The following is an 18326-nucleotide window of genomic DNA, read 5'->3' as shown; positions in this document are numbered from 1 at the left end:
TCTCTCTCTCTCTCTCCCCCTTTCTCTCTTTCTCTCTCTCTCATTCCCTCCCTCCCTCTCTCTAGTCCTTGGTTCTCTCCGTTCTGGTCCACCTAATTGGCTGTCTATGGGATCATTAGAATAGACAATGAAATGTGACATAAGTTAATGTGGGGACTTGAACCACCTGTCTCTCTTCTCCATCTGTCCACAGAGCGGAAGAGAAGTGCCTGGTTCGCTCAGGTCTGGTCCACTTACTTGACCGTCTCTGCAGTCTGGGCAGCCACCGTGCAGACGGGCTGGGGGCGGAGACACAGACACCCAGACAGAAGGTCTCGGCGCTAGCGTGGGCCGGCTTCCAGGTGTTGGCCTCTCGCTGTGTCAAGTGGGAGGTGGAAGACAGTGAGTGGTTCATGTGTACAAACATGCATACACACATACTCTTGCACACACACATGCTCACACACACTCACACACACACACACACACTCTCATGCACACAAGAACACACACACAAGAACACATCACACACACACACATGCCCGCACACACAAATGCAAATGTCACTTACACAGTTTTCACACTCAAACACGAAAAAAACAGAACACATACACTTTTATTGTTACAATTAGGGTCAATTTCTGGTGAGAACAAGCAATATTGATTTTTCCGTGTGTGTCTGACTCCCTATTTGCCATCATGTTTGTGTCTGACAGCTGTGCTTGCCTGTCTGTCCCCCCCTCTCCAGACTCCCAGGTGGAAGATCTGGAGCACTCTGGCCTGGCCAAGCAAGTGTCGATGCTGCTGACCCACCACCTGGCGCGGGCCACAGAGGGCATAGGTCACGCCATGGCCGGCACTGAGGCTCTGCAGGAGGTCCTCAGTCTGCTCAATAACTTGTCCAGGTCTGGATTTGTGTGTGTGTCTCTCTCTGTCTCTCTCTCTTTAGAAAGCTTTGTTTCACTCTCATGGTCTGTCCGTCTGTCTGTCTGTCCTTCTCTGTCTCTTCTTTCTTTCTTTGTCTCTTCTTTCTTTCTTTGTCTCTCTCTCTCTCTCTCTCTCTCTCTCTCTCTCTCTCTCTCTCTCTCCCTCTCTCCCTCTCTCCCTCTCTCTCTCTCTCTCTCTCTCTCTCTCTCTCTCTCTCCCTCTCTCTCCCTCTCTCTCTCTCTCTCTCTCTTTCTCTCTCTCTTTCTCTCTCTCTCTGTCCATCCCTCTCTGTCTCTTTCACTCCTCTCCTTCACAAGATAAAGCCATTACACATTTACACGCACACACACTGTCATACACTCACAGAAAGAAACTAGGGGAAGGTACTGACTGTTCAGTGGTCACTCTCTTGGTGATAGTGCTGTAAAAGAAATACTCTGAAATAGATAATATATCAATAAATAAATAAAGAGTCCAACACTTTTGACCTCAGATTCACACACGTTCACTCACACACACACGCACAATTTCTACTTTGATAAAGAATTTAGCGAATATTTTCATGAAAGTCTAGAACTGTAAACTGTTTAACATTGACCATGTATGAATTTAAAAAATGTATGTATGTTATGATCGGAGATGTTTCTGAAATGTTTCGTTGATATAATAGTGTGTCAACATTTATTGTTAGCATTGTGCTCTGAAACGTTTCTGAAATTTCTTGATAATAAAATATCATCTTAACATTATGGTAAGAAATATTTTTGTGCCATTAATTCCAATCAAGGTTGTTTTTACTTTCTGCCCCATTCCCCTCTTATGTGCTACTGGACAAATGGACAAAGGAGTAAGATGGGCAAAGCCATCCTTAGCCAGCCAGCTTGTGTGTCCAAACTGTTGTCGCTTCTCTTGGACCAGAGGTAAGGGGGAAACAGCTCAGAACAGTTGGGTTTTTTTTCATCGGCCAGTTATTCAAATATACTAAGCCCAAAATTTTATTAAATAAATTTTATTGCAGTATCTCATTTTGGACTATCAGCTGCATGTGTTCGGAAAATATTTTGTTGAAATTCAAATTTTTTATGTTAAAAAAAAAAAATTCAAGAAAAGATACTCAGTAAAGGTGCAATTATTTATAGATTGAAATTTGTTGCCTCTCCTGAAAAATTTTGCTTTCTGGTTGTGGAACATTTGAACATCTTTCGAATGTTTTCTTTTTCTTTCCTTCCCTGAACTGACCTCTAGTGTATCTGTTCAACTCTACATGCTCTGGGTACAGTAGACTTGATGGGTGGTTGGAAGGTGCCATTGGTAGGTCCTACTTTCCCTCTGTTGTTTCTGTCAGTCTTTCCTACTTTTTCCTAGCATTAAATGGCCATTATTGTGTTATGTGCTTCCCTTTAATCAAACAAACACCCCCCCCCTCCCTTGATTTTAAAAACTGATCTTTGTTAAACGTGATCTTCGCAGGTGGTTGGCGGGTGCTCTGGTGTGGTCTGATCCTTCTTTCCTATCAAACATCTATCGTCCTTATCACTCCTCCTTTTTTTTGTGTTTATTACTCTTTTGTAATACCTCTTCTCTTCGGCACTTAAATGACCTAATTGTGTTGCAGGTGCTGTAAAAGGCTTACTGAAACAAACTCATTTTATTCAACAAACAAACCCCTTCCCCAACCCCAAACCCCATCCTCCAATGACTTTTAAAAGTGACCCTTGAACTAAACATGACCTCGTGTTTCTCCCCCCAGACCGTCCCCCAAACTAGTCCTGATCATCCTTCAACTGTGCCGAGTCTCCCTGCCCCTCATGAACACGGGCGACTGTGAGGAAGTGGAACTCCCAGCCTGGGGCCAGCAGCTCTACTCCAGCCACTGGAGCACTGCCCAGCCCGTCTCTGACCCACCTGCAAAGATCATCTGTCTGCTCCTGGCCAAGCTCGGGGACTTCCTGGTGCCAGGTAGGCTTAACAAGAGTCATGACGCGTGCGTGTGTTTGTGTGTGTTTGTGTGTGGGGTGGGGGGTTATTTTTACAGCCAAAATCACGCCACAAATGATCTTCTTAGCATTTGGGTGCTTTTCTTAACAATTTCTCAACTGTCTCCATCTCAGGTGACCAAGTGCTTCTATCCAGCCGGTCTCCGTCACAAGATTCCTCGCTGCCGGGCCGTCCATCAAAATCTGGCGAGTTGGACAAGACGGAGGACAGCGATGTGCAACGCGGCAAGTTGTCGGTTTTTGTGCACAAGCGAGAGGACCAGGCCTCCCATGACATCATACAGCCCCTGCTCAGGTCAGTTCATCAGGGTGATAAGGAATGTGATTTGATCTACCAACCAGAACGTGAAAAACACATTAATAGTTTTTGAAGGTCTGAGTAGAAATGGTTTTCGTTTTCTGAGAATGTTTATTCTCTGGGGTTTTTTGGTATTGTTCCTCATGAACTTGCTAATGCTGAAGAAAAATTATGAACTTTGAAGATTGGTTTTGTGAGCAATAATGAGAACTAAGCCCGTAAGTGAATTGGAGAGATTTTAGTTGTATGTCTGCTTTGAATAACTTGAATTTATTGAGTGCAGAAAAGTGTGTGTGAAGGGTTTGGAGGGAGGTTATTTTGCCAATGCCCACCATCTTGACCTGCTGTGTGGGTAAAGTCTGTTTTTTGGTTTTGAAAAGTTGGCAGCTATGTATTTAGGTCACACTGAAATTACTGCAATTGAAAGCATTGAAATTCAAAACATTTAGGAATGATATGTGAGGTGATGTGATTCCTGGGATAAAACGCTTTCCCCTTTTGTAATTTTGTGAGTATTTTTGGGGGGTTCTTTTAGTTTTTGATTTTTTGGTGTTTTTTTGGTGTTTTTTTTGTTTGTTTGTTTTTTTTTGGGGGGGGAACGCATTTCAGTTGGTGTGATTCAGTGTACTTTTGGTTTGTTTTCTGTTTTATTTCCTCAAACACTATTTGAAAAGCTCTGAAGTTTTAATATTTTTTTTACTCTACAGCTGTGAGAATCGCCCCTTCCGACTGGTTGGCAACACCAACATGGACAAAGTGTTACGTCTGGACAGAGAAATTGCCAAGGTAGATTTGTTTTCTCATTTTTTGTACTATACTTTGTACAAGGGAGGTCTTGTTTGTTATTTTCTTTTTGTTAATGTGCTTTTTCCAGCAAATAAAATTCTTTGTTCATAGCAGGAGGCCAATCTTTTTAAGTGAGAGAGGTGTGGGAAATATTTTTTACTGCAGTAAGTGGAACTTTGTATCTTTTGCCATTGACATAGGAAGCCTCTCTCATATTTCATTTCATATAATCCTGCTTCTGTCAGTGCATGGCCATTTCATATGTTCATTAGTGAGAGAGACAATGAGCTTCAAAAGCAGAAAGAGAAATAGAGAAAGAGAGAGCAACAGAGAAATATGAACAGATAAAAGAAAAGGAGGGGGGGGGTGTCAGAAGCTGATGAAACTCCCTTTTATATCTGTTACTTTTGTTTACTGACTAGGCAGAACTGAGCACTGAATTGCCCTTTCCTGAAATATGTATTTTGTCAGTTTGGTGGTAAAACAAATTTCTGTTACTTCTTCACTTAGAACGGCAAGGCAGAATTGAGTACAGAAGACGCGGTGAATGCCTTCAAGAAAGCCTACAAGTGGGCTCAGATGGGCCTGGTTATCTCCACTGCCCCGCCCACCGACACCAGCACTGCCGAGAACAACAGCGGCTCAGACAAAAAGAAGACAGCTGCGGAGGTCATCTGTAAGGAGAAAAACTCAGAGCTGGCCAGGTATGGACGGTGGCATCAGTAGTCTTGTGGTTACTTACTTACTTTACTTTTTAACTTTTTTTCTTCCACTTGTACCAGTGGGTGTCGTGGGGAGTCACAGGCGTCTGTCTGCAGTCTTGTGGTTAAGTTTCTGAATTTGTAATCTAGAGGCTGTAGATTCAGGGGTTTTAGCCTCATCTCGGTCCAGTATTGTGTGCTTAGAAAAGGCTTGGCACTTCACACAAATTTTCCTCACTTCACTACGCACCCAGTTTTAGACATTGAAAGATCTTGTCAGTATGTTAGTATTTTAGCACCTTTAAAATGGCAGCTTGTACTATATGCTTCCCAGGAAATTGAGGTTATTTCAGAATGCTATCGGGTTTGGTGGGGTAGTAATATATATTGAAAAGCACATAGAGCTCTCTGTTGAGCATGAATTTTGCTGTGCAAATGCTTTTTATTATAAAGATTTGCTCATGTATGTGAATATTTTTGATCAAGCTTGTTACCAAAGTCAGTATAGTGTTTATAATATACAACCTGTTGGTTGATGCCCTGAAAAACCCTTCAGAAATTTTTCAGCTTTTCTTGCCGTCTGTTTTTTTTTTGTCTGTCTGTCTTGCTGTTTCCTTGTGCTGAATGATTTTTATTCATCTTTACTCTAGCAAAGAAAAAATCAATCTGAAATAACAGTGGAACCAGCTCTAACAGCCGTCTGTCCTAGACAATGACCACTTCCCATTTACCCTTTGCTTTTTTTTTTCTTACATTTTAATGAAACTGTTGAAGGCATCTACCTGTCTAAGACAACCACTTTTTTCCTTGAAGGGGCGAAGCTGGATAATTCCAGCTGTAATGTTAAAGTGGCCACCTGTAAAATAAAGCACTTTAACTAAACTAATGGTCACATGATGTTTTACCTGGTTGTGTCATTTGCGCTAGGACGGACCCGGTGCGAGCGTTCATCAGCGGCCATGTTGCCAACGCGATGGCGGCCGAGGTGATCGCCCTGCTCCACAACTTGCTGAGTGCCCAGACATCGTCCACCGCACACACCTGGTCACAGGCCGTGCACAGGGTGAGTCGCACACACTACCTGCCCCGCTTCTTGACGCCCAGTTGCTAGAGATAGGAATCATTTATAACTTATTGTCATTATATTATTATTACTACTATTCTTATGACTGTTACTTTTATAGATATTATTTTGTTATTAGTAGTATGATTACGATTATGAGTAATGCCATTGTTATTCTATCAGTGCTATTAGTATTAGTATTTTTAGTATCATTATCATTATTTGTTAAAAATAAGTATTAGTATTTTTATTCTGACTGTTAAATTATTATTATTAATGTTATTATTATATTTATTATCAATATTTTGCACTCGTATTATTGTTGGTATGAGTATTATTGCATGATTATTATTTTAATTTTATTGTTATTATGATGATGATGATATTCTAGTAATTACTCTAGATTAGTTTGTCCATGGTCTCCTGATGTCCTGTCCCCAGGTCCTGGCTAACGCCCTGTCTGGCCTCCCCCTCCTGCTGGGCTCACTGGACGGCCTGTCCTCCCCCCGGTCGCCTCGCAACCAGTCCAGTCACCAGCTCATGTCCCTGGCCAAACTGGCCAACGCTGCACTCTGTGCGCTCGGTGGTTTTGAGGAGACGCTGAAGCCTGGCTGTGAGGTCAAGGTGAGGCGTCAGGAGTCGTGGTACTCGACGTGCGCTGCGGAGAAGTTTGGTGTTGTTGAGGGTTGTGAAGATGAGCCGTAGCTTATGAGGGACTTTTTTCATATGTTTCACTGCTTTGTACTTTTTTGAATGGTTTGAGGGTGCCCTTGAGGGCTTTAAGGAAACACTAAAGCTTGGATGGGAGGTTTAAGTTAAGTCCATGGGGCCATAAAACTGTAACAATAATAAAGGGGAACAGCACCTCATCTGTGTGTAGAGAAACTTTTGCGGAAGTTGCTGCATGGATGAATACAATATGTTAAGGACTATGTCCTTATGTGGCTGTGTTGTATTTTACTGAATGTCTGAACGATTCTGCAAGAATTTCATGAGAACCCTGGGGCAGCAACCTTTTTATATTCACATTCTGTGCCTACAATAGCCACCCACGTGTTCAATTTCCTGTGCACACAGCAGCCTTCTACTGTCGTTCGTATTTTTTTTCTGCACCAATGTTTGTGGTGTAGCAGTCAGATGCTTCGTCGTCGCACACAGAAGACCCGAGTTCGATTCATTAGTGGGGAGTATTTTCATTGAGTATTCCAGTCTTTTTTGGGGGGATGTTGTATCCCTTTCAGACCAGATTGGCCCTGACAGGCTGGGTGAGAGCCTGCTTCCTAAATTATGTGTTGATTTGGGCTGTGAAAATTATTACTTTAATTTATTTTTGTTTTTGAGAACCCAGCCTTCCAACATTCACATTTTTTTTGTGTGTACTGGAAGCTGAAGTGAGTTCTGACTGAATTCCAGCTCTAACACAAGGCTCTAAATGTGACATTAACACATTCGTCACTAGAAATGAAAAGGCTACAGCTTAATGTCAATGATCTATTTTTATCATAACCAAGTATGAGGCAACGGTGGGTGAAAGTTTGACGGCATGTACTGGCCCTGCCGGTTTTTTAACCTCACCAGACCTAGGTCTGCCGATTTTTAGACTTGGGCTGGCACATACGTGTGTAAAAACTGGCGACTATGCAACGTGCAAAATGATGGTCTTGAAGCAGGACAGTAGTCCTGAACAGCTGCCTTATTTTCAAGTGCATGGTAGGCCCATGAATATGTTAAAAATTGTGGTTTTTTGTGTGTGTTTTGTTGTGTTTGCCATCTTGTCTTTCTGTACGATGACTCTCAGGTTTTTGAAAATTCCCACCCTACGTCTTCAGGTTTTTTTTATGTCTTTGAACTTTCACCCATGGAGGCAATACAGTGGAAGAAACATGGTGAGCTCCGGGCTTGTTTTGGCTTTGGACTCCCAACATTACATTTTTACTGGCTTATTTTGGGTGGGTGAAACATTAGTGTGGCCTTTTTATTTTTTTGGCAAGTTCTGGGCAAGTTGAACAAGATAAGGTCACATGAAATGTTTCATTAAGAATTAACCAATTCCTTTCCAGGTGACGGGCGAGGGTATCAAGGGCACGTTTGGCTCAGTGGTCAACATCTCGGACCAGAACGACGTGGTCACTGTCCAGCTGAGCGTTGTGGAGGAAGAGGAGGAGGAGTTATCTCCCCGCTACAGCGACGTCATCAAAGTACCGCTGAGCAGAGTGCAGCCAGTACGCAACCAGGTCAGTGGGAGAGTCTACATAATTTTGATGATAATTATGAAAATAAACTCCATATATTTAGCACACATTTTCGTTCTACAGCAAGCTCGATTGACATTCCATTCTATATTATTACCCCACCAGACTCTAGAATACTTAGAAACACTCTCAGCTTCCAGGGAAGCTTACAGTAATGCAATGATAATAATAGTCAAATTGTCCAATTTAAAGAAACTTGTTTAACACCTTCTGATACTACACATTGTGCAGTCTGGTATGTCAAAGTGTGGAAAACTGTACAGTTCTGTTCAGGAAGCATTAATATCGTTTTGAAGAGGTTGAATATTTTAAATTCACCAACATGAAAGTTATTTTTGTTATAATTGACTGCAATATATGTGTATACTATCAACTTTCTTGAATGTCTGTCTGCCCTTGTAATCAGTACTAAGAAAGACCGATGTTATGAAAAATCTGTTTGTGCTGCTTACATAAGCAAATTGTGTCAATAGTGCAGAAAAATATGTCCTCAAAGTAAGTCAAAACGAAACTTTTCCTGTATGCCCCAGATGTTCTGTAAGCACCAGCCGGAGATGAGCGAGGCAGTCATCTCAGCGGTCAAGTCGGTCATCCTGCCGGCTGACGAGTCCATCTCACCGCTGACCCAGACCCTCCACTCGGCCGGAGACGGAAACACCATGGCCAACCAGATCTGCCGTGTGGTTGCCGAGATTCGAACCCGAACCACGCTGGTGCTGTCTCAGTCCCTGAAGGACATCGAGTTTGCCAAGAAGTTCATCGAGCACTGCGGCTACTCCATCGACATGCTCAAGTCCCTGGCCAAGGACTGCCACACGGGCAGTCGGCTGCCACTGGTGGAGGCCCACTGTCAGAGACTGAGGATGTTATACCGAGACTGTGCCAAACCTCCGCCTCCCCCGTGCCGCACCGACATACGACCTGTGAGTTTTCTGTATGGAGTGTTCTTTGACGATTAACCCATTCATAACCCTTTTAACCCTTTCCGTACATCATGTTTTTCTATCGCATCCATACGACGTGGGGAACACTGTGCCCCCAATTTCTGAAGAGGAAATTTACTCGTAAATCCAATCCGTACGCTTTGCATAGCAATCTGTCAAAATTATTTTTTTAGAAATACTGAAAGAGATCTTCACACTAGAAGTATTTTAAAATGTGAAGAATACAACCCTTGAGGTACAAAATGACCCCAGGCGTACAAATAGGGTTAACCTACTCTTAATACAGGGTATTTCGACCTTTGAAAGCTAAATTGTCTTAAGTGGAAAGTCTATCTTATTTAAGAATTAGAACAACAATAAGATGAAATTATGTACCTCAGTGACCTTTACCACTGTTAGCATCTCACACAAAACCCCATAATAAATAAAAAACTAAAAAGGGTGGTCATATTACAAATAGCAAGAAACTGAAATATTCAATTGCAGTTGCTCAAAACAATGGTTGTTGAGACAATTTTGTTTGTGGGGAAGATTTGTCAAGAGCTGAAGTTGACTAGTTTACAGTATGCCATGTATGTTATGTAAAGGTTAAAAAACTTTGAAACTTGTAATACCTTTAAATTAAGATTACTCTATGCCATAAAGGGGGTAAGAGCAGAATTAAAGAATACAAATAATATTTATCTTAAGCACTTTGTCTTACTTCATTTCAAAGACTTGTTTGATGCCAATAAAATTCTAGCTGTTCGCTGATATACCATTGCCTTAATTCTTTCCGGACGTAGTATTTTTGGAGTCTGGACATAATTAAATTGTGGTTCGATTTGGTTATGCAGGTGATGTACAAAATAACTTCATAGAAGCATAACCATCACACAAAACGTAACATGATGTATCTAACTGAAGGAAATATAATGAAGAATACATCCCAATATGAAACAAGGATTAATTTTGAACATAAGTATGCCTTAGAAGGGTTCGAAATGGAGATGGTGATGAGAAGAATAAATTTTGATGGAAAAAATTACTGTCACCAAACATGTGAACGCATACAGGCCAAGAGCATAATTCATAAATTTCTGAATGCGCAGCTTTTTATTTGAAAGCAATATTCCAATTTTTGTTTGAGTTATGAAATTTATATGGAGTCCGGTTACATCGTTTTGTTGATGCAAGACCGCAAGAACTAATTCACTTGTTTTTCCCCAATCCCACGCTTTTACAAAGTAGAACTTGATGTTTTTCTTTCCTAAATCTTCTCCGAGTTTTTCAATAGCAATATATAGTAATTATAAATGACGGATCGTGTTAAAACGAAACAATACTGAGGCACCCTATCACAGCCAATACATCGGTGATACGTCCAGAAAGAGTTAAACGCCTTTGTGCCATATCATCAGTCAGTGGAAGAATAGGCTAAGGTCAAAATTATATGATATTGTAAATAAAATGACACTTGACTAACATGAGTTATTCAAGAAGTTTTATTTGGAAAAGGAACAGTATTGATGACTTAATCCTTCCCCTGGAAGTTTTTGGTAAAATGCACTTTGTGGGAGGCTTTTGTTGACCGATAGTATGAAACTACGCCAACTTTGTAAGAAAAATTGTCACTTAACTGACTTATTTGTGTTACAAGTGCAGTAAAACTCTTACTAAAAGTAAAATTAAGAACTAAAATCTTAGGAACGGAAAGAAAATTTCGTTTTATGACACAGAGAAGAAGAAAACAATTGCAGATTGTCTTTGTTGTTGGAAAAGAACGAAAATTTATTTTTTGTCTTTTTTTCCGGTTAGAAGGAAGAAGAAGAAAAAAATAACTATGATCTCTGTGTCCCCAGTCCAAGGAGATGGTGTGGGACGTGGCTCGACCTTTCCCCCCTGCCCGCGCTTGTCTGTTCTCCCAAGGCATGACAGTGATTGTGTTCCTGGGTGACCCCAGTGCGGGCGTGGGCCTACCACGCGGCACCATGATCTACGCTAACCAGCCCATTCCTAAGGAGGTGAGAGTGTGGATGCTGGGAAGACCACTTACATTTTAGAATAATGGAAAAAAACCTAACTTTATACCTACCTGTAATTTCCACAAACGACATGATTTGAATTCTTAGAATGGTTTAGAAAGTAAGTAAACTTTCATATATCTGTGATTTCTTCAAACTACTTGATTTAGTAATGTCAGAAAAATATATACTTTCATACCTGTAATTTGAAAGAAAAGAAGTCAAATTTCATATAATTATCCATCCTAAAGGAAGAAAGCATATTGTTTTAGGAGAGATTTTTTTGTATAGAATGCCACAGAGATAGTTAAACTTTTATACAATAATTTGTTTCGAAGGAGTAAACATGTCATTTTAGGAGGGATTTCTCCAGAGTGGATTTCTCTCAAGAATGCCTCAAAGATCTCTTAATTTGTATGCCAAAAATTCACAAAACTGACTTTCTCTAAAAATGAAAAAATAATATAAAGTGAAAATCTGCCCGTAATTTCCACAAACCTCATGCCGTTATGGATAAAGCATAAACAAGTAAAGTTGTAAGTATCTGTAATGTCTGTGGTCTGTGGCAGGCTCCTTCCTTCTACTGGGAGCTGGAGGTGGCTTCATTTGGAGACGCTCAGGACGAGAGTGGCGCTGTTGTCTCATTTGGGTTTGCTCCTCCTGCCGAGAAGAAAGATGGGGCCTGGACCAACCCTGTCGGCACCTGCCTGTTTCTCAAGTGAGTGGGCTTTGATGTTTGTGTGTGTACTGTGTGTCTTTGTATGTGTGTGTGTGTGTTTGTGAAAAAAGACAGACTTTTATCTTCTTTCCTCCTTATTTCCTGTATATGTTACTCTCTTGTAATACCTCTAATCTCTGGCACTTATATGACTTATTTATGTTTCAAGTGTCGTAGAGCTCTTACTAAAACTAAATTTACCGTGATGGTGTCAATGTTCTCTCTTTTCTCCAACTTGGTAACTGTTTTCTGTCCTTTGATTCGTCAGTTAAGTTCAATGATAATTCTGCATTGTACAGCATTTGAGCCTTCTAGGAATTAAGCACCATCTGAATAGCTATCATTGTTATTATTATTGTTTTTGTTATTGTTATTATTTTTATATTATCGTTTTTATCATCATCATCATCATTATTATTTTTGTTATTACTATCATTATCATGTCAATATGCTTCTCTCAAACTCAGACATAAGACTTGAACTCTAACCTTTTTCCCGTCATCCACAGCACGGGCAAGGCAGTGCACTACAACGGAGCCAGCCTGCTACAGTGGCGCAGCGTGAGGCTGGAGGTGACGCTCAGTGCCGGAGATGTGGCGGGCATCGGCTGGGAGAGGACCGGGGACGTGCCGGACAGCTCGCAGACGCCAAAAGGTGTGTATGCCTGTGAGCTGACTCAATGGCGGCACACAGTTTAAGTGTGTTTTGGTGAAACCAACAGCTTTTTTTCATTTTATGTGTTATTAGTTTTGTCAAATAAAATAGTATGTTTGTTAGCGCTACGCTAAGACAAATGGGTGGTTGGTGGGTGCTTTGGTGTGATTTGCTCCTTCTTTCCTGTCAAACATTCTATCATCCTTATCTTTCCTTCTTTTCTTAGTATGTTACCCTCTGATCTTCGGCAGTTACATAACCTATTTGTGTTGCAAGTGTCGTAAAATTCTTTCTACTGAAACTAAACCTCTCTCTCTCACAGGTCAAGTGTACTTCACCTACAACGGTCAGCGACTGTCGGCCTCACTGGACAATGTGTCTGGAGCTATGTACCCCGTCGTCCACATTCAGAAAAAGGTAGGCTGGGTCTGTACAAAATGTACATTTATGTAAGTTTCTAGCAGAAATTTGATCGTGCTGCTGTTTTAAACTGTTTTTGAAGAGTAACATTTCTTCTTTTAAAAAAATTGTTTTTAGATAAATGTAAATTTGAAACTGCTCCTGTTTTCAACTCTTTATGAGAAGTGGATCTTTGTTTCTCAAATTTTTTGTTGTTACTGTATATAAACAAATTCAAGTTTTGAAAGTTCTTCTGTTTTAATCCTTTCAGTATGTAGTGTTATGCATTCCCTGTATGTCAAAATGTGAGAATTTGTGCAGTTCCATGATGTATCAAGTTCGTCAGTATTATTGTACGATCTGTTGATTTACGCGTGAAGTTGTTAAGTTGTTCAGAATTACTTCACCCCCTTACATCACTCTTTCTGTCTCTTCAGAACTGCCGCGTCAAAGCCAACTTTGGAGCCCGTCCGTTTGCCTATGCTGAGGGGCAGCAGCACCGCGACGCAGCTGAAGCAGCCAACGACGTGCTCCGAGACATTCGCGAGTCGTTCGGCCATCTTCCCTTCCACGCCGCCTCGGACAGCGAGAGCGACACCACAGAGCCCCCGCAGGCTTCCTCCCCATCTGAGTCATCAACCAGGGACAGCCGCACGCCGCCCAGGGCTCCCTGCAGGGTCGCTGAGGCTGCCCCGACTCTTAAAGGTCGGTTGTTTTAACATTTTCTTTTAAATGTAGGTGTTCTAACTACTGACCCGAGCCCAGCCGTACAGTGTACTGTTGTGAATAGAACTAACTTGTGTTTCGCGCTCTCATATGACCTTAGTGGCGTCGGTGGCCTAGTGGTTAGGCTCTCGGACTCGCAACCGTAAGGTCGTGGGTTCGAATCCCGTCAAGGGCCCGACGTTGTGTCCTTGGGAAAGGCACTTTACACGAATTTTCCTCACTTCACCCAGGTGGGAATGGGTACCCGGCTATAGACAGAGAAAGATCTTGTCAGTTTGTTAGTGTTTGAGCGCTTAAGCGGCTGCTCGCACTGTATGCTTCCCGGGAAGCTGAGAATGTTTCGGAGTGTTCTATGGTCTGCTGGGGTAATAATATAGTGTAAAGCGCATAGAGCCTGCTGTTGAGCGGGGATATGCGCTATACAAATGCTATCTATTATTATTATTATTATTATGCAGTTGCGGGCGGCGTAAAACCCCATACTAAACTAAACTAAGGTGCTCTAATGCCCTCATCAACTCAATTTATGTCAGTTTGGAGGTGGACTTCTGACCCTGCCTGTCATGGCCAACCGGGACTAAGAGGGATACATTTTCTTAGCGGAAAGACTCGGTAAAAATTTTCTCACATTTTGGGAATTGAACACAGGTCTCCTGTACGCAATGGCAAAGCACCTTACCGCTACACCACAGGTACTGGTTGACTGATGGTTGTGATTAATGAATAAATAACTGGATGTCATTGAAAGACAATTGTGGTAAATGAATGTCACTTTTATTGGTCCCTATTTGGGGAAAATTCGGACCAAATTTGTAAGTGTGATAAATAAGTACAATAATGCAACAACATTACAAAATACACAGTACCACACCTTTGCAGTGCAATCACGCCATTTCTGGTGGTAACTGAACAGGACCCTGGTTCTTAATAAGACGTAACCACCCTCCCAAATGTCGTGAGTGTGAGCTAATTAACTTCTCAGTTTGATTTGGACATTATTGTTTTGATTAGACTTCTTTTTAACTCAAACATAAACTCATTTCTCTACCCCCTTCCTCTTCTCCCCCTCCTTCGTCTCCCCCCTCCGTCCCTCCCCCTCTCCTCTTTTTCCATTTTTCGTCTCTTCCATCTCCCCTCTCCCTCTTTCCCCTTTTTCCCACTCCATCCCTCCCCCCTCCCACTCCCCCTTCCCTTTCTCTCCCCTTCCCCCCTCTCCTCCTCCCTCTCCCCCTCACACTGTCTCCCCCCCAACAGAATACGACACAGACGCCAGTCTGAAGTACAAGCTCCTGCCGTGCTACGACAACTTTGTGGTGACGGGCCCCGAGACGCTGCTGGTGCGGCCCGGGGAGGAGGATTCGGACGACGAGACTGTCTCAGAGGAGGCAGCAGTGGAGGATCACTACGCCCTGCTGGTCAAGGCCTGGGAGCAGAAGGTGTTCCCTGTCATCCGCAGAAGGTTCCGGAACGAGGCAGAGAGGAAGGACGGCCTGGAGCAGATCAGAGGGGCTCTGCAGCTGGGTGGGTGGAGATTTTTTTACTCTCCTACTTTTTTTCTCTTTTTCCTTTGTCATCTTTTTCATCTTCTTTTTTTAAAACTCTTTTTCCTTTGTCATCTTCTCTCTTTTTCCTTCTTCTTCTTCTTCTTCTTCTTCTTCTTCTTCTTCTTCTTCTTCTTCTTCTCCTTCTTCCTCTTCCTCTTCCCCTTCTCCTTTTCCTTTTCCTTCTCCTTTTCCTTTGCCTTCTCCTTCTTCATCTTCTTCTTCTCCTTCTTCTGCTTCTGCTTCTGCTTCTGCTTCTGCTTCTGCTTCTGCTTCTGCTTTTTCTTCACCTTCTGTCTGCTGACATGTTTCCCACTGAGCCCACGTTGGCCCTGACAGGCAGCGTCTAAGCAGCCTGCTTCTTAAATGATTATAATTTTGTGGATGGAGGTAACTTGTTTTTACTTGCTTTGTGGCGCAATATTGCTGTAATCTCATTGGCTTGTCATAGATTAAAAGTCTGCAGCTGCATGTGTGTGTGAGTCGCTGCTACTCATTTATGATTTAAATTTGCTTTAATAAAAGTTCATTCCAGTTGGTACTTTAAAAATTTCTTATTTTGCATTGTGCGTGGAAAAGTGAGATGGCAAGTAATTTTTAAAAAGTGAATAGTGAAAATTTGGAGAATTTATTTATCACTTGTCTGTATTGGTACAGGTATGACTGACATTGCCAGGCAGACCGTCGAGTTTCTTTACGAAGAAAACGGCGGGATCCCCCGCGACCTTCACCTCCCCACCATCGAGGACATCAAGGAAGACCTAGCTAAGTTCACAGTGGACCGGGTCAAGAAGGGCACGACGGTCATCGTGCGCACACCGGCCGGCACGGGCAGTGGCCTGGCCACCACACAGCTGCCCAAGTTTGCCGTGCGCAGCATGCTCAAGACCTTCGGCCTGACCGGCACGGTGCTGGATGTCGACTCGGTGGGTCTGCTAGGATGTTGTATCCCACTCAGCCGCGGGTTGGCCCCGATAGGCAGGGTGGAAACAGCAAGTCTTTTTAATGATTGAAGTTATATAGATGGAGGTTTAAAGTATTTATAGTCATTTATGATCTGACCAATCTCCCATCCCCACCCCACCCCACCCAGTTTAAGAGGTTTACACTTCTTTCAATCGATTTTTTAGCTAACATGCCTCACATAAAGGGCTCACTATTTGTTTAAGTCAAATGGGGTATGAATCTTCATGTCTTACTGTCTTGGAAAAAATAAAATTGCTCTACATGAAGTGAGCAATATGTGTTTAGCAAGAAAGATCTCAGTGAATCCTCCTCTGATATCTCAAAAGAATATACTCTATGGGTGTGGGGAAAGTTCCCATATTGCACGGTTTGGAGATGGCGGCTTTTGTCTGTGTTTTGAAATCGTGTTCTTGTTTTTCTTCGCACAGACCAATGAACTGGTTCAGGTGGAGACGTACTTGAGAAGTGAAGGGGTCCTGGTTCGCTTCTGGTACCCTCTGGTGATGTTGGAGAAGCCGGCACAAGGCCTGAGGAAAGCCTCTATTACGGGCGGCCAGACAATGGACACATCCAATATTTACATTCACAGGTACAGACGGAACACACACCACAAAACTTTAGTCTCCCTGTAATGGTTACGTTTTTTTTCTTTCTTTACACCTTCCTCGATTTTAAACATAGAATCACACCTATGAATAGTGAGACAGACCCTTATGCATTCTTTGATTCCAAACATTGTGACCATGTCTCACCCATGGAGCATATCAAGGAAATCAAGATCTGAAGGGAGGGAAGTAGTACATGGGCAAGCTACTTCTTCCTTGTCCCGAATTAATTAAAGTAAAATGTAAAATCACATAAAATGTTCCTACCAGTGCGTTTCATTGTGCTCCATCAAATGGAAAATATCCCCACTTCCTCCTTCCCCAGAGAGCTCCTGTCAGGAGAGAGCCAGCTGTCGCGCATGTACCTTCGCGCAGCCTTCCTCCACCTGACCGACCATTGTAACTCTCCAGCCATGGAGGTCACTTACTGCTCCGCTAGCCTGGGCTCAGGGATGGCCGCCTGTGCTGCCACACTACAGGTTGGACAATTGTTGGGTTTGGTGTTTGGTTTGTCTTGGATTGTTTTGGTTTTTTGTTTGTAGTTTTTTAAAAATTTGTTATTTGTTGAGGGGGAGGGGGAATTCGTGTCGTGTTTTTGTCATTGTCAAATATTGCATCATGACACTGAAACTACACTGATGTGAGTCCAGTTTCTGATTGGGTTGTATTTTTATGGGTTTTTTAAAAAGTATTTCTGTCGGGACATTGGCCCTGACAGCTGGGTTAAAACAGCCCATCTTCTACATGACTTAAATTATGTCGACGAGGGTGTAAAACATTTCAGCAGCTAGCTGTTCAACTTTTGTAAGCCCAGAAAATGGGTGGTTGGCGGGTGCTCTGGTGTGGTTTGCCTCTTCTTTCGTACCAAACATCTATCGTCTTGATCTCGCCTTCTTTTTTGTGTTTGTTACTCTCTAGTAACGTCTCTAATCTTCGGCACTTATATGACCTTATAGTGTTGCAAGTGCTGTAAAACTCTTACTAAAACAGAAAAGCCTGGAAATTTAAAAAATGTAATAAAAAGATTTTTTTTCTAAATTTTGGACTTAATACATCTTAACAGCTGGCTGACAATTTATACATTCGTATTTACATTTGAGACAAGACTTTGAATCTATTCTTGCAATGGCTTGTTGTCTGTCCTCAGGAGCTAGACCTGGAGAACATCCAACTCCTCTCAGAGCACCTCCTGAGTGCACCCTTTGGCCGCGGGTCACTAGGTGCAGTCAGCCCGGGTCAGGGGTCGCTCCTGTCACAACTGTCCCTGGCCCCTCTGGTCTCGCTGACCAGTCTGGTCTACGGCAACAGTCTGCGGCTGAAGCGAGAGTTGGCGGTGGCCATAGCCCGCGCATCACACCAGGGAGAAGACTACCTGATAGAGCTCACCAACCAGCTGTGCATGTGTCTGCAGGTAGGGTGGAGTGGGATGGGAGGGGGTGGGGGTGGGGGTACTTATCACTTTCTTTGAATAACTAAGATATCACTTTCTTTGAATTACTCTAGTTCTATCTGACATTTTTGGCTATTTTTAGTTACTGAGACACTGAGGCCGGATACCAAATGCTCTATCTGCTCTTTCTAAATTGTAAGATTATTCGGAGTCATTATCAAGATATTCAAAGAATTGCATTCGAAAAAGCTTGACATGTTGTGAAACTCAAAATCTTTGATGTCAAATTTCTCAAAACTGGGCACTGAGCAGATAGAACTTTGTAATTCTGAGGCAGCGATCGATGTGTCTGCAGGAAAGATGACGGAGAGAAGGGG

The 18326-nt window shown here is 42.5% G+C and overlaps 1 protein-coding gene across 1 annotated transcript in view; it reads left to right on the top strand.

Annotated features, from left to right (window-relative positions):
- The window catches only part of LOC101853605 (probable E3 ubiquitin-protein ligase HECTD4), a gene marked incomplete in the record, with an annotated part of 74361 nt that overhangs the window by 34778 nt on the left and 21257 nt on the right, over window positions 1–18326 (top strand). The window contains 21 exon segments of the mRNA XM_035968422.1: window positions 194–381; window positions 728–884; window positions 1752–1826; window positions 2657–2865; window positions 3018–3198; window positions 3909–3987; window positions 4498–4691; window positions 5616–5751; window positions 6193–6375; window positions 7812–7985; window positions 8534–8926; window positions 10789–10950; window positions 11520–11668; window positions 12177–12322; window positions 12645–12739; window positions 13159–13426; window positions 14702–14968; window positions 15646–15914; window positions 16383–16543; window positions 16885–17038; window positions 17707–17970. Of these exon segments, the coding sequence (XP_035824315.1) occupies window positions 194–381; window positions 728–884; window positions 1752–1826; window positions 2657–2865; window positions 3018–3198; window positions 3909–3987; window positions 4498–4691; window positions 5616–5751; window positions 6193–6375; window positions 7812–7985; window positions 8534–8926; window positions 10789–10950; window positions 11520–11668; window positions 12177–12322; window positions 12645–12739; window positions 13159–13426; window positions 14702–14968; window positions 15646–15914; window positions 16383–16543; window positions 16885–17038; window positions 17707–17970 (3904 nt within the window).

The sequence above is a fragment of the Aplysia californica genome, unplaced genomic scaffold (genome assembly GCF_000002075.1).
Source record: "Aplysia californica isolate F4 #8 unplaced genomic scaffold, AplCal3.0 scaffold00058, whole genome shotgun sequence".
NCBI lineage: Eukaryota > Metazoa > Mollusca > Gastropoda > Aplysiida > Aplysiidae > Aplysia > Aplysia californica.
Note: the sequence above shows the minus strand (reverse complement) of the source record. Positions and strands in the feature narration are given on the sequence as shown.